Source organism: Antechinus flavipes, chromosome 1 (assembly GCF_016432865.1).
Source record: "Antechinus flavipes isolate AdamAnt ecotype Samford, QLD, Australia chromosome 1, AdamAnt_v2, whole genome shotgun sequence".
In the NCBI taxonomy this organism is placed as follows: Eukaryota; Metazoa; Chordata; class Mammalia; order Dasyuromorphia; family Dasyuridae; genus Antechinus; species Antechinus flavipes.
The window spans coordinates 342,805,838-342,826,923 of NC_067398.1; the positions used below are offsets into that span (position 1 = coordinate 342,805,838).

At 41.3% G+C, this 21,086-nt stretch overlaps 1 protein-coding gene across 2 annotated transcripts in view; it reads right to left on the bottom strand.

Annotated features, from left to right (window-relative positions):
- Window positions 1-21,086, bottom strand: part of PKD1 (polycystin 1, transient receptor potential channel interacting) — a 125,273-nt gene that overhangs the window by 53,026 nt on the left and 51,161 nt on the right. For both annotated transcript variants that reach the window (XM_051969492.1, XM_051969490.1), the window contains exons 2-6: window positions 6,258-6,329; window positions 4,947-5,018; window positions 3,988-4,154; window positions 2,301-2,966; window positions 1,773-1,956 (exon numbers count right to left, since the gene is read on the bottom strand). In XM_051969492.1, the coding sequence (XP_051825452.1) occupies window positions 1,773-1,956; window positions 2,301-2,966; window positions 3,988-4,154; window positions 4,947-5,018; window positions 6,258-6,329 (1,161 nt within the window). The remainder of the gene's footprint in view (window positions 1-1,772; window positions 1,957-2,300; window positions 2,967-3,987; window positions 4,155-4,946; window positions 5,019-6,257; window positions 6,330-21,086) is intronic.

The window sequence follows — 21,086 nt, forward strand, 5'->3', positions numbered from 1 at the left end:
CCCTGGGGCTTTGGGGAAATCCCATTAGCTTCCCTATCATCCTTTAAAAAAAAAAAAAAAAAAAAGGTCTTTCAATTTTCCATGTTACAATGAACAGATGTGTTTGGGATAATACAAAGAGCATGTGTGCAGGTTTGAGGATAGTGATTTCTTTTATTTTAAATTTTATTTTATTTTCAGATCCAAATTCTCCCCCTCCTACTTTCTTCACTGCCCCATCCCCAATGAGAAAGCAAGGAAAACAAAGCCCATTATAAAAATGTATGTTCAAGCAAAACAAATTTTAGCATCGACTAGGCACCTTGGCTATTTTTGTTTGTCTCTCTCCCTCTTTTCCTCCGTCACTCTATATACAATGGCCATCTTTTTCTCTCTCTGTGTATACATTGAATAATAGAATATACAGATACATCTATATACCTCAATCTACACTCTGAGTCCATCTCCTCCCTAATTCAGAGATAGAGATAGAGACAACACATTTCATCATAAGTCCTCTAGAATTGTGGTTGATCATTGTGTTGATCAGAGTTCCCAAGTCTTTCCAGTGATCCAAGACAATTCCAAAGGACCCATGGTGAAAAATGCTATCTATGTCCAGAGAGAAAACTGACAAACTCTAAGTGCAGATTGAAGTTTTATTTTTTTTGGAGTTTGTATGTTTTCTTTGTAACATGGCTAATATGGAAATATGTTTTGCATGATTTCACAGGTATAATCAATATCATACTGCTTGCCTTCTGCAGGGGTGGAAGGAGGATAGGAGAAAGAAAACCTGAAACTCAAATTCTAAAAATGAATCTTAAAAAGTCATTTTGAGGCAGCTACATGAGGCAATGGATAGAGGATAATGGATAGAATGGCCTTGTAAGTTAGAAGGATCAGAGTTCAAATCTGCCTCAGACACTTAATACTTACTAGTTGTGTGACCCTAAGCAAGTCACTTAATCCCAATTGCCTAGCCAAAAAAATTCTTTTAAAGAACTCCTAAGTCTTTCAAAGATGTGCTGTTATTATCTTAGATGAGCATTCTCATAAAAATTCTGCCTAGATCAGATGCAGAATACTTATAACAGCAACAGCTAAGCACACACTGCCTGCACTATGTGGAAAATTGGTGAGGAAGATGATAAGAGCCACTAAAAGTTGCTCCCTAATTCTTTACTATTTGTGCACGAAAACCATTCCTTGATGTTAACGGTAGTATGGAACCGATTTTGGATTCTCAGAAATTAAGCCAGTGAAGCACAAGCTCTACCAAATTAGTAAAACTCCAAATATGGGCCCACTGACTGACTGCTATTTGAAGACAAACCTAACTAAGTTCAAAAAGGATCATGACCCACTTGACAACTGGGTGATAAATTGTTTTGTTTGGTACTTCTCACCAACTTGTTGAGGGGCTGCAATCTACATCACTGGAGGGAATGCCCACACTGATGAACCAATGACTTCTGTCTGTTTATTCAAGGACCAATCAAATGAAGAGTCCGCAACTGAGAGATTGTGATGGTTCCAGGTTCTATCTCTAGAGTTTCCTCTTATCTTTAGCTCTTGGGAGGAGGCTGAGAGTTGGATGCCTGTGTCTACAGAGCTCCTGCCAGATTTGAGACATGGAATTCAAAGCTCTAAGGATCTTTAGACCCATTTTAACTCTTCCGTTAGACTCCTAAGTAACAGAGTTCCCATCCCATCCCATCCCTGGCAAGAAGCCAGTCCAAGTGGATTCCTAGTATCCTGTATCTACCAGCCAGAGAGAACACTGTCCTTACCTGGTGACCTGGGAAACCAGGAAGTGCTGGATCTCAGGGCTGCCTACAATGGCCAGGTCTCCGCCACCCCAGGCTTGACAGTGCCTCTGGGCCTGGAGCCACGAAGCTTTCTCCACTACCAAACGGTAGCAGTGACCATTCCCAGGGAAGATATCGGTGTTTGAGGGGCACAGAGGGTGGACCACTGTAAAAGAAGGTGCACAGAGAAAGAGTGTTTTTCTTGAGGGTAACCTGGGAAGATTCCCCTGTAGCAGAGATCAAAACTCCTAGCCTTCTCTAGGGAGTTGTACCCAGATGAGTAGGGGGCAAGGTAGGGGGCATGAAGCCTCCTTCCTAAACTGTACCATTACATTTTGAATCACTGGTAAGAACATGTTGGGGAGGTAACTAAGTTATAAAGACCAAGAAGTTAGAAGGTAGAAAAACTTGCAAAATCAGTGGATTCATTTCCCTCAAATCCCACCCCAGGGCTTTGGGAGAAGTAAATTTGAGAAAGAAGAAAAAGGGACACAGTCCCATGGCACTGACCTCGGGCAGGCTGCTCACTCTCTGCTGTGATGCTGTAGATGGCACTGAGTCCAGTGCCCCCTCGGTTCCAGATATCAAATTCAAGGCTTTCGTTATTTTGTAGCCAGGATGGGCACAGCAGTTCTAGTTCTGTGGGCACAGCCTCTACTTGCACCTCTGTCCATAATAAGGCTGTGTTCGCTTCCAAGCTCAGATCAGCAGTCACATTGTAGTGACCAGGGAGAATAAATCGGTGAGATACGGCAAGGCCCGTGGTCAATGCTGAAGTCCCATCCCCAAAGTCCCAGCGCAAGTTGTTGGCAGGCAGCAGGGTGCTTACATTGAAGGTCACAGGATGGCCAGCAGGCTGGGGGACTTCAGGCCCCCAGAGCGAGGCTTCTAGGGAGGCAGGGAAGACATTGTGGAGAATAACGGGTACCCGGCATGCTGCAGGAGATGCTGGAAGCCCAGAACAGAAGAGGAGGCAGCTAGAGGAGGCATTAGGGGAATGTGCTTTACCACAGAAGCAGGAGCCCTCCTCTGAGAGACCTCCATACTCCTGACCAATGGAAAAACAGAAGGCACTGCAAATATTCTGGGCCAGGACACCATCATGGGCAGCTGAGAAGATAACCACAGCCATAGTGCTTGAACTATTGTCTTGGAGGCAGGCAATGTACTCCTCATCTGGCAGAGAAAGAGAAACATGACATAAGAGGCTGGTGTTCTCTTATCTCTTGTGTGCCTAAATTATTTCACTGACCCACCACTCTATTTCTTAGCCAGTACCAAATGGTTTTTATGCTTTATTATACAATTTTAGGTCTGGTACTTCTAAGCCACCTTCCCTTGTGTTTTTATTTCTCCATTAATTCTCTTGATATTCTTGACCTTTTCTTTTTTCCAGATGAATTTTATTATTTCTTCTAGCTTGGTATGGAATGAATAAGTAGGCTAATTAGGTAGAATTGTAGTTTTTATTATATTAGCTCAACCTATCTATGAGCAACTGATATTTTCCCAATTGTTTAGATCTGACTTTTTGTGAAAAGTGTTTTGCAATTGTATTCATATAGTTTTTAGGTTTATCCCAAATGTTTGATATTGTCTATAATTATTTTAAATGGAATTTCTCTTTCTATTGGCATTCCCTTTCTTGAGGAAGCCTTTCTTGTTGAAAAGGGTAAACTTCCTACTAATGAAGAGGAAACTAGAAAATAATTATATGATTAGGAGCTATTTTGCCCAACTATATGCTCATAAATCTGATAATATAAGTGAAGTGGATGAATACTTACAAAAATATTGATTGTTCAGATTAACAGAGGAAATAAAGGAAATAAATTACTTCAATAGTCCCATTTTAGAAAAAAGAATTTGTTCAATTCCTTATTCAGGAAGGCTTCCTTGATTTCTCCTTCCTCATCCATATGCCTCCTTTATTTTGGAACCCTTCTTAATTCATGGATTCATTTTGTCTGGTCTTAATTTGCACTTATTTCTACATGGCTCAGGCTTCCTTTTCCTGCTTCTGTCCTAATTTTTTTCCCACATCCAAAACTCCCCAAACCAGGGACTAGCTCTTCTCCTTTCTCCTGTTTTTCTCCCATAGAGCCTAGAAAAGGACTTTGCCAGAAGGGATATTCAGCATGCAGTGCCAAATGACCTATCCAGGGAAGTTTGGCCTTCCCCTTGTATCCCCACTCACCACAGGTGCCATCAAAGGAGACGCTGAGGATGGGGACATCTGCCAGGTGTAATGGCTCGGCACACCGAGTCTCCCTCAGCTGAACCACACTGATCTTCTGTTCCTCCACCCAACTGGGTAACCAGGACAAGTTGCAATCACAGACAAACGGATTCAGACTCAAGTTTCTGCCACAGGAAAAGGATGGAGATCAGGAGAACCTCAGACATAGAGGAAATAGGGCAAAGGCAACCTAGTTCAACTTTTACTACAAGTAAATGGCCTACACCTGAGGGGAAAATGGGAAGAGGATTTATTTTGAAGTTCCTTAGGAATTAAGATTCTGTCACTTCCTTGGGCATCCTCCCAGGCAGTGTCATTCCTGATGGTGAGGAGTAAATTCCTCTGAGAATATTGGTAACAACTTTCATTTGTTTACTCTTTAATGTGTGGGAATTCCTAGAGGACCCTAACTGTAGAGAGAAGGGTGATGATGTAGGAAGAGTTGAACCCACAATGAACTTAGCTCCTGACTTGAAGCTCCAGGAAATCTCCAAATGTGACAAAAAGGTCTAGAAATTTGAGGCAAAATCTCTGTTTCTTGCTCCTCCCTTTCCCCATCTCCCCCCTTGCTTACACTAGACCACACTTGGTTGTCCAAACCACTCAGGAAGTAGATATCCAGATAAAGCTCTTTGTCCCCCAGGAACTTCACTAAGGGTCAATGTAAAGGGAAAGGTGTGTGTGTGTGTGTGTGTGGTGTGTGTGTGTGTGTGTGTGTGAGAGAGAGAGACAGAGAGACAGACAGACAGAGACAGACAGAGACAGAGAGAGACAGAGAGAGAGAGAGAGAGAGAGAGAGAGAGAGAGAGAGCAACAGAGAGCAAGAGAGAGAGAGAGAGAGAGAGAGTATATTGGGGGGGCGTGATTCTTGAACTCATCAGACCAGTCATTATTAAGTGAAAATCATCCCAACTTACATTTCACTTAAATTAAATAAATTAGCAAATATTCCTTCTTCTAGTGTCGTAATCTTGTTGTTGCTAATGTCTCTGGAAGACAGGAAAAGAAAGAAAAAGGCCATTTAGTTTTAAAGATATATGTCTCCTTCCCTCCCAGAACTCGGGATTGACCTGGGCCTTGCCTTTTACCTAACACTTAGCTAGTTTGGGCTAGGTCCCTTCTTAGAATGCTTGACTGCTTTCTGGGGCAAGTTAAAACCATTTCTGCCTTATTTATAATAAATACCACTGAATCACAAATTCCCAAAGCACTTATTTGTCCCTTCCAATCTAACACTTGGTCATACTTAGTTCTACAATGTTTTCTAACTGATTCAGGTATAGAGCTTTGATCTTCCCCACTAGACTAAGGAGTTGGGATGTATATTCTTCCCATATGACCTCTCATTGGGACAGGTCCACAATATGTCAGGGATCTCCAATTTCAAAAGAGTGGGCATGATTTCCACTTGGACAGATTACAGTTTCTCTCTGTCTTAGCAGACGATCACTGAGTTGATGTGATCAAAAAATACACCACCAACTAGTCCACCAGTGGTGAACCTCTATGAAGTTACCTAAGTTCATGTCCAAAGCCCTGTTGACTTAGTAGGTGAGGCTTGTGCTTCATTCCCATCAGCTTCAAGACCCAGGACAAGCAATCCATCAAACATCAAATTTTTATTATGTCTTTACTATGTACCAGCCACTAGACTGAGCAATGAGGATGCAAAGAAAAACAAAAAGTCCCAAGACATGAAAAGTTTAAAAGGGGAGACCACACCATGTGGCGGCATGGGAGTAAGATTTGAGTGGAAGTCACTTCAGAGCAATTAAGTTAACTTTTTTAAAGAACTCCCTGAACTCAAAACAATAAGATTAATTATGAAGTGGGCTAAACTTGCAGTTAGTTTTTTAAAAATCACTGAGTATATTTAACTTAATTTTCCTTGACTCCAATAAAAATATTTTTTAAATTCCTTTTTTGTTTGTTTGTTTTTGTTTTGTTAAGCCCTAAATCTAACTCTTCCCTGGATGGATCCCATGTGAGTTGATTTCTACATTAGGACTGTCAAGTATTTATTAATGGGTTGAAACTCACTGCCTGGTATTATCTGATCTATAAAGACCTCAGGAATAGTCCTGAGGAACTTGATTGGGGAGGCAAAGTGTGGGCATGTTTGGAAGATGGGTTAGATTAAAAATGGATCGATGACAACACAGATTTTGGAACCATGATGAGAAAAGCATGAGGGTGGTCACAAAAGGTAGTTAGAGCAAATTACATACAGTTGTACCAAGGAAGAGAGGTTTTCAAAGAACTCAGTCTCTAACGTGCTGATGAAGTTGTCCGAGATGTCCCTGAGAAAACAAAAAGAGATTATGGATAAGGCCATTTCCATGAGTCAGGCTCACAACTGTTTCACTAAAGGTCAGGTTTCTGCTGGCATGTCTCTGAAATGCTGGAGACAGGCTGTTCTATTCTATGTGAGTGGGTTTTCTAGGCACGAAGGGAGGGAGGGAAAGGAAAACAATGCAGCCCCCAAAACCCCTTCATGGCCTAATACAATCCCAGGTTAAAGCATAATTACTGACTAGAGCCCAGGGTAGCTGAGATGATCATAGAAGAGCAAACTTGGATCCAGGGCCATGGAACAAGCTCTTGCCCTAAGAAAGACAAGGTAATGAAGCTGAGAATATCTTTGGCTGTCTTCATCCTTGTAATAAATGCTCACACTCATAAACAAAGCTCTTTCTTCACAACAGTACTGTGTACACTAGATAAGTGTAATCTCTAGACAGAGACCACCTAGTAGTGGATAGGGGTTGACCTCAGAGTTAGGAAGACCAGGGTTCAAATGTCACCTCTGACATACTGGCTGTGTGGTCCTGCACAAATCATTTAATCTTTCAGTGTCCCTAGATAATTCTCTATTGCACCATTGGAGGGAGTTTCCTTATAGGGAATCCCTTTTACTCTTGGTTAGTACAGATGAACAGTTCTCAAGCTTGAATGTCCCTTCTCTGGGCTCCCTCTTTAAGAGTAAACACCTTCATTCCGACTACCAAGTAACTAGTCCCAACAGAAATATTTCTCTGCCTCAATACATAGTCAGCTCTACCTGTCCCCAAGGGACCTGGCTACAGGGTAGTAGAAAGGAGCCAGCCTTTGATACAAAGCCATCTGTATGGGGATCTCAATGAGATTAATCTGCTAAACTTGGCAAAGATGGATTCTATCTTTTCTTTGCCTACCCCATTCCTTTCCTGGTCTTTAGAGATTTTGTGACTGTAGCAATACTAGGAAAATAATTTTTGTAACAGTGACAACTGGCCCGAGACTGTTACTTTGTGTGACTCACTCCCAGGGGGAGAATAAGAAGGGCAACTGTCCAAAGCTATTACTACAGACAATGGTCCTCAGGTGGTGGCAGCAAAACCATGGAATAAGACAATTTGCTACCTCTGAAGTCCTGAGCCCCCACACACAGATGGTGTCCTCTCCTCTTCCCTGGGAGCACTGATGGCTTTCCCCCCATGCCTTACAGAGGGAGCAGGTATCCATACAGAGAGGTCTGACTTGAACATTGACAAGTTTACCCCTTTAAAAAAATCATCCGCGTTTTTCCTTTTTGGTCTGATTTTTCTTGCAAAATATAATAAATATGGAAGTACATTTAAGAGAATTGCATGTATTTAACCTATATCAGATTGCTTGTTATCTTGAAAAGGGAGAGGAAAGGGAAGGAGGAAAAAATTTGGGAACACAAAGTCTTACAAAAATGAATGTTGAAAACTATCTTTACATGTATTTGAAAAAATATATTATTACTAAACTGGAAAAAAAAATTATCCACTGTGGGACCTAAGATTTCACTGTACTTAGGACAAAATATATAACTATACTATATAGACTATCATACAATAAATACAAATACCACATTATGGTCTTAAAACTCACATTTACAAAAAGTCATAATAGAAAGTGCCTTCTGAATGTTAAAGCTGCCTACATTGTCTACCCAGTTCTATTTCTTTTCCAGCTCTATGAACTCTCATTTCCCTCAGAGAAAAGATGTCTACCCTGGGTCAAGAGCTGGGGGCTCCTCCCCTAGAGACACAGCTGTCCTGGGTCTCCACAGCAACAAAGAGCTCAAATATTTACTTTTTGTCCTCAGTGACCAAGGCCAACTTACTATGGGAGAGAGGGAAAAGAGTGTGTGTGTGTGTGTGTGTGTGTGTGTGTGTGTGCGCATGCGTGCGCGTGCTGAGGATGGGAGAGTGGTCTCTGGCTATCTGGCTTCTTTTCCTTCGAAAGGGAGCAAGCTGAGAAAAATGATGTTCCTGGGAGTGGCATAAATTTATTCCCAAAGATAAAATCCCAGGGGACATTTAGAAGAATAAATTAAATGTAACTTGGGAAAAGCTGGGGCATTTCCCCATGAAGTGCCCAGAGTAAACCTCCCACTCCCCCAAACATCCGTTTAGTGAGCCTGACAGAACAGATTTTTGGGGGGCACAGAAGGTAAGACCCACCTAAAAACAAATACCCACACATATGTACAAAGATCTTTCTTCACCACAGTACAAGGCAAATATTACAAAAATAATCTCCAGCTGAAAGGAGGCTTTGGCATAGAGAATATAAGAACTCTATAGAGAACTCCAATGAAACACATACTACACTAGATATTCTAAGTATTAGAACTATTAAATGATTTGCACATAATGATTATCTCAACTGGGATTAGGATCCAGATCTTCTAATACCAAGATTCTTTCTAATAAGCCATATTAACTCTAAGAGAAAGGTCTGAGCCCTATTTGAGGACCAGGTAGAAGGGGCTTATTTTCTCCAGCCCACAAGGGTTGCGGGTTTGCAGATTTAGAGATAGAAGGGACTTTAAAGGTCATGTAGTCCAACCACCTCATTTGACAGATGAGGAAACTGATGATTAGAGAATATGAACAAAGTCATGTGGGTCATAAGTAGCAAAACTGGGAATTCTTAGAAGATTCCAAGTTTAATGCTTTTTCTACTTAAATGTGATGCATCCTTGGGAGGCCAGAACTTCACACAATATTTAGGATCTGTTGTTCAGTTATTTTTCAGTCATGTCTGACTCTCTGTGACCCCATTAGGGGTTTTCTTGGCAGAGATGCTAAAGAGGCTTGCCATTTCCTTTTTCAAATCATTTTTACAAATGAGGAAACTGAGGTAAATTGGATTACATGACTTGCCCAGGGTCTGACACCCAGGAAGTGTCTGAGGCCAGTTTGGATTAAAAATCTCCTAATTTTAGGCCTTGCTCATTCTTTACCTAACTATCCCTCACTCCCACCCCCTCAGCCTATAATAAATATTTGCTGAATGACTCTCCCTTCCTCAGTTCCCTCATCTGCTCCCTTTACAGAGGTACTTAATACTGTACAGGTACTTAATATACTGACTATACTGACTAAATATGTCACACAGCTAGAGTTAGGTCTAGTCTGAAGGGGTGTTAAACTCAAGTTGAAATGGATCCCTGCTGGCTGCATGTTTACTTAGAAAACCACAAATATCATCTATGTAGTATGATGTTTTTATTTATTTTGTTAAATATTTCCCAATTATGCTAGTAAGAGTTTTGCAAGCCACAAGAATGACACCTTCCGCTCATTTGACACACAAAGTTCAGATACAAAGTATCTGAAACCCAAAGTCACTTCTCTGTCACCATCAGCTTCACCGATGACATCTGAAACCTGTTTTTTTAATTCCAAAGCTAGAGATGTATTGGTAAGATCTGTGAAAATGCTTTTTTCCTCCTGTCTAGTTTTTTATTCTTTGTCACAGGTTCTAAAAAGCAAACTTTCTTACCAAGTTCTAGTCTGGAAAAATCAGAAAATCTCCCCAAATAAGTCACTCCTGAGTAAAAGAATATTTTGTAAATTAGTTAACCTCTCAGACCTGTGGAGGAGGAAGGAATTTGTGACCAAAGAAGAACTAGAGATCATTATTGATCACAAAATAGAAAATTTCGATTATATCAAATTGAAAAGCTTTTGTACAAATAAAATTAATACAGACAAGATTAGAAGAGAAACACTAAACTGGGAAAATATCTTTACATCCAAAGGATGTGAAAAAGGCCTCATTTCTAAAATATATAGAGAACTGACTCTAATTTATAAGAAATCAAGCCATTCTCCAATTGATAAATGGTCAAAGGATATGAACAGACAATTCTCAGATGAAGAAATTGAAACTATTTCTAGCCATATGAAAAGATGTTCCAAGTCATAATTAATCAGAGAAATGAAAATTAAGACAACTCTGAGATCCTACTACACACCTGTCAGATTGGCTAAGATGACAGGAAAAAATAATGATGAATGTTGGAGGGGATGTGGGAAAACTGGAGCACTAATACATTGTTGGTGGAATTGTGAATACATCCAACCATTCTGGAGAGCAATTTGGAACTATGCTCAAAAAGTTATCAAACTATGCATACCCTTTGATCCAGCAGTGTTACTACTGGGCTTATATTCCAAAGATTTACTAAAGAAGGGAAAGGGACCTGTATGTGCAAGAATGCTTGTGGCAGCTCTTTTTGTAGTGGCCAGAAACTGGAAACTGAGTGGATGCCCATCTATTGGAGAATGGCTGAATAAATTGTGGTATATGAATGTTATGGAATATTATTGTTCTATAAGAAATGACCAGCAGAATGATTTCAGAAAGGCCTGGAGAGACTCACATGAACTGATGCTGAGTGAAATGAGCAGGACCAGGAGATCATTATAACATTCAACAATAATACTATATGATGATCAATTCTGATGGACGTGATTCTCTTCAACAATAAGATGAACCAAGTCAGTTCCATTTGTTCAATAATGAATAGAACCACTACACCCAGAGAAAGAACTATGGGAAATGAGTGTGAACCACTATATAGCATTTCCAGTCTCTCTGTTTTGTCTGCTTGCATTTTTGATTTCCTTCATAGGTTAATTATATATTATTTCAAAGTCTGATTCTTCTTGTGCAGCAAAATAACTGTATGGACATGTATTGCATTTAACATATACTTTAACATATTTAACATGTATTGGTCTACCTGCCATCAAGGAGAGGGGGTGGGGGGAAGGTGGGGAAAAATTGGAACAAAAGGTTTGGCAATTGTCAATGCTGCAAAAAATAACCCATGCATAATGCATTTTTTAAATAAAAAGCTATATAAATTAAAAAAAGGATATTTTGGATGCTTCTGTCTTCTCCTAGTTCTGCTATATTCAGGCAGGAATAGGCTATATCTTCCACACACACAACCCAAAGGGTCCCTTTCACCTATTTTGGATAATAAACTAAATTCCATCCACTCATGGAAAGCCCATCACAGCTCTGTCCAGGATTCACATTGCTCCTCTAACTCAGCTGTCAGTATAGCTGCCCCGAACCTGAGACTGGCCTTTTGTGTCTGCACAGTCATTGTTGTCGTTGTCAAGGTGAAGCTGGAGTACAGCCAACTAAGAATCAAGCTCTAGGACTTGGAAAAGGGATTCAGATGATACCTGGCAGGCAGAAGGGAAGGTGGGAGGATTTTCTACCCTTGGTTTCCTACCTGTCAGCCAAGTAGACAGAACAGGAAGCCACAAATGGAGGAAATGGCTTTACCTTGTGGCAAGATGGGGAATTTAAGTTAGATATAAGGAAGAACTTTGCAAATCACTGGCAGAACAAAATTTGATTCTTTGGAAACCATTTGCTCTAGGCAGATCTTTATTTGCCTGACTGACCCAAAGAAGTAGGCCTGGATGGACTGGCCAGGTTATCTCTGGGAAAACTTTTCAACCTGATGATTCTGTGCTTGTAGGGTAAAGTTTCCATCAGAAAAGGCCATAAGGAATCTAATCATAAACAAACAGTGATTGCTACATGGAACTCTGGAAAGAGGGTAGATTTGGAGTCAGAGGACCCAACTTCATATACTGGTTATCTGTGTGACATAATGCAAATCACTTAACTTTTCTATTTTCACATCTGTAAAAAAGTGAGGATTGGTGATAGGGTAGATGACCTCAATAATCCCTCTCATCTCTAAATCCATGAATCTATGAGTATCAGGTGAAAAAGGGTAGATAAGGAGCTAGAGAGAAGGGATGTGTGACATGGAAACAGAAAGAGAAGCTTGCATTTGGACATTTGAGATGAAAGCTAAAGAAAAACAACCTTAATATGAATTTGATGGGGCTGGTACAGGAAGATGGCAATAGATTCTAGTTTCAAATGTAATGATGTGCTTTTTCATACTGGTTAAGGTTCCTTCTTAATTTTTTTTGTATCTATTAACTTTATATTTATACTTTTGAGGTTGATATGTAGGCACTTGTTTATTTTCCTCATCAAAATATAAGTATAGGAATCATCTCACAAGTCTCACAAGTATGCTTGACACATACTTAATAAATGCTTGTGATTAGATTCCTTCCTTCCCTCTACCTACTTCCTAACTTTCCTAAGGTTAGGAAAAGAGCTCTTCATCATCAAACAGTCATTAGGGACTTCTGTTCCAGGATATAACATTCTTCGTGGAATGAGCTATGAGGGGATACTTCCATCCTTTTCTCAGGAGCTGACAGACTTTTCAAATAGTCCCTTTCCTAGGTACCCCCAAATCCCTCTAGACCAATATTTCCCATAGGCCTCATCCCAGGCAGACCAAACAGGAAAAGGGATTCCTGGTTTCCCACATGGTATGCCCAGCACAGCCTCCCTTCAGTATTTGGGGAGACCAAAGAAATGTACTACGTTCAGCAAAAATTGAGTTTTCCTGGCTTGGGCTTCCCAAAAAAAATACCTTTAAAAACAATATTTTTGAAAAATAAAAAATCCTATTCTCTGGAAAAATCATTATGGATGCCAGAGCCCGGACACTACATCACAGAAGCTCTAATACTTAGTCTGCTCCTCCTACCGGTACTGGTGCTCGCCACCTCTCAAGTCATGATAGGAAATGAACTCCTCTACCCTTTGTCTCACTGGGCATTGCCCAATTTCTGTAAAATGCCCTGTGACATCACAGAAATAGAATCCAGGTAGAGATGTCACCACAGCCACCCCACCTTCATTGCAGTGGAGCTCTGGTATGGGAGGCTCACCATCTCTGGGCCTCGGTTTCCCCATCAGTTCAATAAGATGAACACACAAAGACAACCCAGGGAGAAGCCCACCACACCAACTGCAGGGTTAGATAAGGCAAAAGGGACACAGCTAGCTGGGGAGCATTTCAACAGCTTGTCATTCGTTACTCCGTCTCTGTTTATCTCGCTGCTAAATAGCCGGAGCCTTCACTGGCCTCTTAGCCAAATACTGAGGCTTCACTGTGTTCCAGCTTCCTGCTGAGCAGAACTGAATCCCCCTCTTTGCTTGCTTCCTGGCCAAACAGTCAGCAAGTCCAAACAGAGAGCAAACCCTGAGATCTGTCACTGACACGATCTCTCTCTGGCCATCAGCTTTCTTTTCTGCCAGCCCTACTGTGTGCCTGCCCTCCCACCCCAACTTCCAGCGCTCTCCTTTGTCCCAGGCTCCTCTCTGGTGAGGGAAAACAGCCACCCATTCAGGCTCTTTCGCCTCTTACCACATACCCTGGACAGGCAGAAGACAGCTAGAACTTAAGGGCCCGGAACCAGAATCTGAAACTCCCACCAACTTCTCTCCAAGGACAGATTCCAGGTCTAAACAAGGATGACAACAACTCAATCTGGGGTCTCTAGTGAGCCTGGCTTGGCTCTACAATTTATTTATGCACGGTATACTGGAAAGAGCATTGGATGTGGGAACTTGTTTGGCTTGAGTAGGCATATTTGTTACAAGGGTTTTTTCTTTTTTTGGGGGGTGGGGAGGGTGGAACTTGGAAGAGAGAGAAAATAAATGCTTGTTAATTAAAAAAAAATAAAAATTGAAGGAATAAAAAGAGCATTGAATTTAGAAGCCTAGAAGTGTAGAGCTGGAAAGGACGATAGGGATCATAAGATTCAGAATTGCAAAAGAACTAAAGAGAACTGGAAAAAGTTGTTAGATCAACCCCTCATTTTACAGATAAGGAAACAGATCCAGAGGGATTGAGTAAATTACCCTGCACTTTACAGACAATATGGCAATCATCAGAATTTGAACTCATGGTGTGTAGCTCCAAAATACTGTGTTCTTCTTCTTTTTTCTTTTCTTTTTAAAATCTTTATCTGGAGGGAGAGGCACATGTTTCATTTACAATATGATTACCATGGAAATATGTTTTGTTTGAATGCACATATATATAGCCTATATCAAATTTTCTTTTTTTTATTATAGCTTTTTATTTACAAGATATGCATGGGTAATTTTTCACAAAATGCTGTGTTCTTGCCAGTATGTCACATTGCTTCACCTAGATTAAGTATCTTGGTTTTACAAAAGAGAAAACTGGGCCTGGAAAAGGCCAAAAGTCTTGTTCAGGGTCACATGACTTAAGAGTCGAACCAGGACCAGAACCCAGTTCTCTTGACTCTTGACTGAGGGGTTTGAGAGTCAAATGAAATATCCAAAGCTCTCTGAAGTATCATATGTATGCTAGAGATGACTATTTCTATCCGGGTACATTTGGTAATTGTCTACCTTCCTGAGATACCTTTCATTAAGGATTTTTCTCATTTCTCACCCTCATTAATCTTCTCTGACACTGAAGACCATCCCCCTCTCCTAAACACTCTTTCCATCTTTCCCTTTTGTGACACTGCTCTCTCCTGGTTCTTTTTATTAAGAACTGACTGTTCCTTCTCAGTATCCTTTGTAAAATCATCATTGATATCCCAGCTTCCCAAGCAGGGGTGTACTACTGAGCCAGTCCTGGCCCCTCTTCTTTCTTTCGCTCTCCTTTTTCCTCCTTTCTCTTTCCTCCTTCTTTCTTCTTCTTCCCTCTCTTCTCTTCTCCCCTCTCCTCCTCTCTTCTCTCCTCCCCTCTCTTCTCCTTTCCTCTCCTATTTTCTCCTTCCTTTCCTTATCCTTTCCTCTTCTCTCTCTCTCTGATCCTATTGGTTTGCATGGATTCACTTATCATCACCATGCAGATGATTCCACCTCCAATTCTCATCCCCCCCTCCTGAGTTCCAGTCCTTGTATTACCCTGAATGTTGGACATGGCCCTTCCCTATAAACCCACTCCTCCTCTGCACTTCCCTGTTTCTGTCAAGAAGAAGACCACTTTTTTCGATCACCCAAATTTAGAATCTTGGAGTCATTTTTGACTCTTCCTTCTCCCTCCCACATTCATTCAATTATTTGCCAAATTTTGTTGATTCTAGCTCTACAATCTCTCTTACATATGTCCCCTTCTAGTTCAATCCCTCATTCCATTCCCCCTTGGACTACTACAAAAGTCTATGAACTGGGTTTCTTCTTTCCAGTCTATCACCTCTTCAAGCCATCCTCCACACAGATGCTAAAATAATCTTCCTAAAGTGCAGGTCTGACTGTATCACTCCCACACTCATGAATCTTCCATGGCTCCACATTACCTTTAGGATAAATTTAAAATTCCTCTGTTTGGTACTTTAAGACCTGTTCAATCTGGCTCCATCCTACATTTCCAGACATATTTCACATTATTCCCTCTTCTTCTTACGTTCTGAATTCCAAGCAAACTGGCTTGCTTGCTATTGGGCAGAAGTTTCCATTTCCAGCCTCTGTGACTTTGCTTAGCCTGTTCTTTATATTGCACTGCACTCTCTCCTCACCTCTGATTCTTTTAATAAAATTATTTTTCTGAAAGGTTTAGCTCAGGAGGAACTTTCCCCTATAAGTCTTTTTCTGGGCTCTCCCTGCTCCTGAAATTATCTTGTTTTGATTTTTTATATGCTTTCTATTTATTTATCCAATTATATGTTACTCTCCTCCTCTCAGAATGGAAGTTCTTTAAGGACAGGGACTGTTAGATTTTTCTTTTGACTTTCCACTCCCAGCTGAAGTGGACTAATTTGCTTCTGCTATAGACAAAGAAACAATGTGAATGAAGCCTCAAAGCTAGGAAGATGTGAGTTTGAATCCAGCTTCTAATACATACTGACCTTTCAGAGCTCTGGGCCAGAGATGTCAAATACAGGGGGCAAAGGACACAGAAAACAGATTAAAATGTAATTGGGAAATATTTAACAAAATAAATATAGAATAGAAGATAGTGTTACTGTGTGGGCAGCTAGGTAGTGCAATGGAATGAGTACCATGCCTACATTCATGAAGACTCATCTTTTTAAGTTCAAATCTGGCACTTATTAGCTGTGTGACCCTGGGCAAGTCATTTAATCCTATATGTCTCAATTTTCCTCATCTGTAAAAATGTGTGGGAGAAGGAAATGGAAAACCACTCTAGTATCTTAGCCAAGAAAACTCCAAATGGGTCCAGGTAGAGAAAGACAGGACTGAAATCACTGAACAACAGCATTAATGTGTGGATTTTTTGGTGGATATGTGACCACTAGAAATATTTACCAGGGTTTAGTGGCCCCTGTTTCTATTTGAGCTTCATACCACCAATCTAGACAAGAAGAAAGGAAGGAAACAAGCATTTACTAAGCAACTATGTGTCAGATACTATACTAAGAGCTTTACAAATGTAATATCTCATTTGATGTTGACCAGTACTAGGTGAGGGAGGAAATTTCCTCTCCTGAGAGTTTCCTATATTATATCATTAGGAATCTAGCCTCTGATTTCTGTCAAGAACAGTACTGCCCCAATTCATCTTTAAGAGACTAGAACCCAGTGGCCCAGGAGAGACTGGCTGTCAGAGAACTTTCCTCATCCCCCAACTGGCCTCTCACAGTATGGGAGTGAACAACATATAATAAGAATCTGCTTTGTTTGGATCACAAACTCAAAACAAATGGGGTAGGGGGCCAAGCAGGGCTGGGGTCTGCCAGATATGTGATGGGGACTGTAATGGGGAAAAGAGAGAGAGAAAGGGGATCCCAGGCTTCCAGTTCTCTAGAGAAAAGTCAAGTTTCTAGGGGAGCCCCTCCATGAGGAGCCTGCCCATGAATCTCCAGTATGGAAGTAAAACACAGGAAAGGATGCTGGGTCAGGACCCTTCCACCCTTCCACACTCATACCCTGCAATCTGCTTCTTGCCACCCTCCCCCTTAGCCATCTGAAGTCCCCTCCCCTGGGCTCCCTTTCTCAGTGGCACTCTGGGAGCCAGTCTGCACCCAGAACTAATCCCCAAACTCTGCCAGACGCCTCTGCTGTGCATGGACAATTTTCCATGTCTCAAGCTGCTTTTCCCATCACTGTTCTGGGGGAACGCCAAGGTCCTGAAGGGCCAGGCAACAGGCAGCCAGTCCTCCTCTCTCCACCGCTCCCTCCACTCCATTCTCTCCCGCCTCCACAAAGCGAAGCCCAATCGGCCCCAAGATAACGTCATGGGAACATGACATCAGCCTTGGCAGTACACAGCCCATCCCTCCCTCTCCCTTCTCCCTCCGCCCCCTGTTCCCCATATTCTGGTTAACATTATATGTTCTTTGGAATCACAGAGACAGGAAAAGGGAGGGGGAACGTCTAATACTACGATGCTACGAAAATAAAATCAGTAAAGTCTCAGAACTGACTGCATCCCATGAAAACGAAGCAGCAGAACTCATATCCCCAACAAACAGTCCAGCAGCAACTCCGGGGACACTGGGTCTTTCCTGTACCCCACTCCAGTCTGTTCACGTTAAAAAAAAAAATCTGGTTGGCTGTGAAGGGCCTTCCCTTCCCCCTGCAGTTTTCACGCTTGTAAGGATAATTCAGAGTCTGTGGTTATCCTAAATACCTTCCCCACTAAACCCCCTACCCCTCCTCAAAAACCTCATTCAGTCCCTCTCCCAGCCTACACTTCCCCTCTCTCTTCTTCCTCCTCAACCTGGGCCAGGTCCTGCTAGGAAATTCAGAAGCAGGACCACCCTCAGCCACTTATGATCAAGCCAGAGGCTGGTAGGGAGCTAGGGCCCAAATGCCCCACCCACTAAAGGCAGGTTAACCAGTTATTTAACTAGGTCTTGAGTATGTGAATCAATCAGTCAACTAAACAAGTATTTATTTAGTGTTTATTATGGGCCAAGTACTGCACCAGGCACTAAGGATATAAGTACAAAAAAATGAAGTACTCCACTTGAAATGAGCTCCTGAGTGAGTTTGCTATGGAAAATGGGGGGGGGGGGGAGGAGAAAGAGGGAAGAAAAGGGAGAGAGGGAGGAGGAATAAAGAGGGATGTAACGGAATGAAGAAAGGCCAGTGGAGATAAAACTCACTCTCCACCAATGTTGGAGCTTCATGCTTGGATTTGCCCTCATCTTCTGCAAACCATACCCTTCCACAGAATTCAGGTCATGCCAAAATAGCTGGAAATGAGGCATATGATACCCCAATGGCAACCTCACTGTCTCCCTTCCATACATTTCTCCTCTCTATGGAAAAGGCAGGTGGTTCATTCAGTCAAGCTAGTATCTGGTCTTTCTATACCCATTTTGTCTTTTGATTGAGGAGAGAGCCCTCTCTCTCCCTGCTCCGAGTTTAATTTTCAGAGTATTATTCAGAGATCAAGATATAGGGCACTGCCCCCTCCACTTGCAGAGAGTTTTTAGTTTCAGTTATAGATAAGTTGACCATTTACACCTTGGAAATCTTCAAATGCTACAAATTTATGCTTGATTTATTGTTTTGTTGGTTGTGTAGACTTAGGAAAGTTATGGAGAAAATGTTAATAATTCAGATTAAACTTTAAAGTGTGTCTTAGGTTTTACCCCACCCCTGCCCAAGAGCTGGTTGTTACACATTTACAAGCACCCTCCTAGTTACAGGTTCCTGGACATGGTCTCTTCATGTTTCTGATATTAGAGCCTAATATTAGATAGGGTAGTGGCCTATTTTCTTTCCCATGAGAGGTTGAGGAGACTGATTTTTCATCAACTATTCTTCCTTGCCTTTAACATCTAATTTAAAACACACCTCCTCCTGGAAGCCTTCTCTGATTACCCATTCCCATTCTATCCTCCACACTCTTTGACTATAATTATGGGTTCACAGAATCACAGAATGTTACTGTTGTTATGTACTAGCTCTCATTTTCACAGATGAGGAAACTGAAGCACTGAGCAATTACTTGATTTATTAAAAGTCACACATGGCCGGCTTAAAAATGGCAGAGCTACAAACAGAACCCAGGACTTGATTTGCACTCATTCACACAGTTAACTTTGCTTTTAATTTTGTGTTGGACCAAGCCTGTGGCTTTATTGAGTAGGGAATTCCTAGTGAGGAAATGTCCTCCACCAATTAAATCTGTGACTCTTCTGCAACTCAGAGAGTTAGGTGCCTGAGACACTGAGAGACCTAGTAATTTGCTCATGATCCTGTGTGTCAGAGGAAAAGACTGGAACACCTTCCTAACTTACAGGTTCATCATTTTAGAGCTAGAAGGGATCTTAAAAACCATTTAGTCCAGAGTTATCAAACCTCTTAAGCCAACACTCCCAAGTGAGGCTTGAACCAGATTAAAATATCATCAGGAGGCAGCAAAATGGGTGCAGAAGTTAGAGTACCAGTCCTGGAGTCAGGAGGACCTGGATTCAAACCCAGCCTCAGACATTTCATATGTAAGGCTGTGTGACTTTGGCTAAGTCACTTAACCCCAAATGCTTCTCCAAAAAAATAAAAAACTAATTGGGAAATGTTTAACAAAATAAATAAAAATACAAAGCAACATAGATAATGTAAATTTGTGATTTTTTTAAGTCAATATATTGCTTGCAGGTATCCATTTCTATTTGTGTTTTGACATAACAGATTGTAGTCCAACCTCTCATTTTACAGTTAAGTAAATGGAACTCCAAGACATGAAGCATCTGGTCCAGGATTCCACAACTTAATAAGAAGTGAAGCAAAATTTGAACTTTGGTTCTCTATCTCCAAATCTAGGGCCTCTATGATATGATGTCTCTCTTTTGTCCTACTAAGCAAACATAGATGTTTTCTCTGTATGTGTCTGTGTCCCGTCTTTTCCATTAGATTGTAAACTTCCTCATTAGACTGAAAACCAAGTCAGGGACCATGTCTCCTATTTCTCTGGCCTGCTCACCCCCATCACATCTTGTATTGAGTTTTGGATTCCTTGAGCTATGTGGTAGAAAGACCAGCAGAGAGAATACTGAGGGAGCAGTCACTTACTCTGGACAAGAACTCCTATCTACCTGATTCCCTTTCAGTCCAACATTTTATGGATCTGATTCTGGAAGAATTCTTCTGCTAAGAGAAGCCTTTCATTACTGACAGCCATAGGAGTGGGGAGGGAGAGCTGCCTCTCCATAGACCCATTTTAAAGACAGCTCTGGTAAAGTCTCTGAGATTTCAACAAACCAATTTCTCACACTAGTCTCAGTTTCCTATCTGTTAAATGAGGAGATAAGATGAGTTTCATAGTTTCTTTAGTCAAGTGGCATCCAGGGCCATCTCCCGTAATCCTGTTCTATATCTGGCCACTGACCCCAGATGATGGCTCTGGAGGGGAAAGTGAGGCAAGTGACTTGCACTACCCTCCCTCATTTAAATCCAATTCACTTACACGATCACAGCATCACCTCCCTGATGCCATGGTCCTCTTGCAGAATGAAAGACAAACAACAGTCAGGTACCAAAATATCCCTGTCTTTCCCACCATATCCTGTTCTGGAGAACTGGCTTCTGGCATACCTACTCACTCCCCTAATGAAATTGCATTCTTGTTGGTCTTGACCAAAAGCAGGATGGGCTCATCTTCTCTGGGAAAATTGACAGAAATTGACAAAAGATTTATTTTTTAAATAATCTCAAAATACTTGAGACCTAGAGTTAATGCAGCTGAGCCACAAGAGAAGCCCAGTCTTCTGCTGGAACTTTAAGATCTTTCCATAATTCCTGAGGTCCCTCTTTCAGCCTAGCAAAGCCCAAGATGACTTTACTTTTCCCAGAATGCTCTGCACCAGATAACCAGATATTCTGGTTGAAACTTATATATCAGTTTAAAAATTTCCACCAAGCTTCTTTTAATCAAGAAAGGGTGGGCACAATCTACCCAA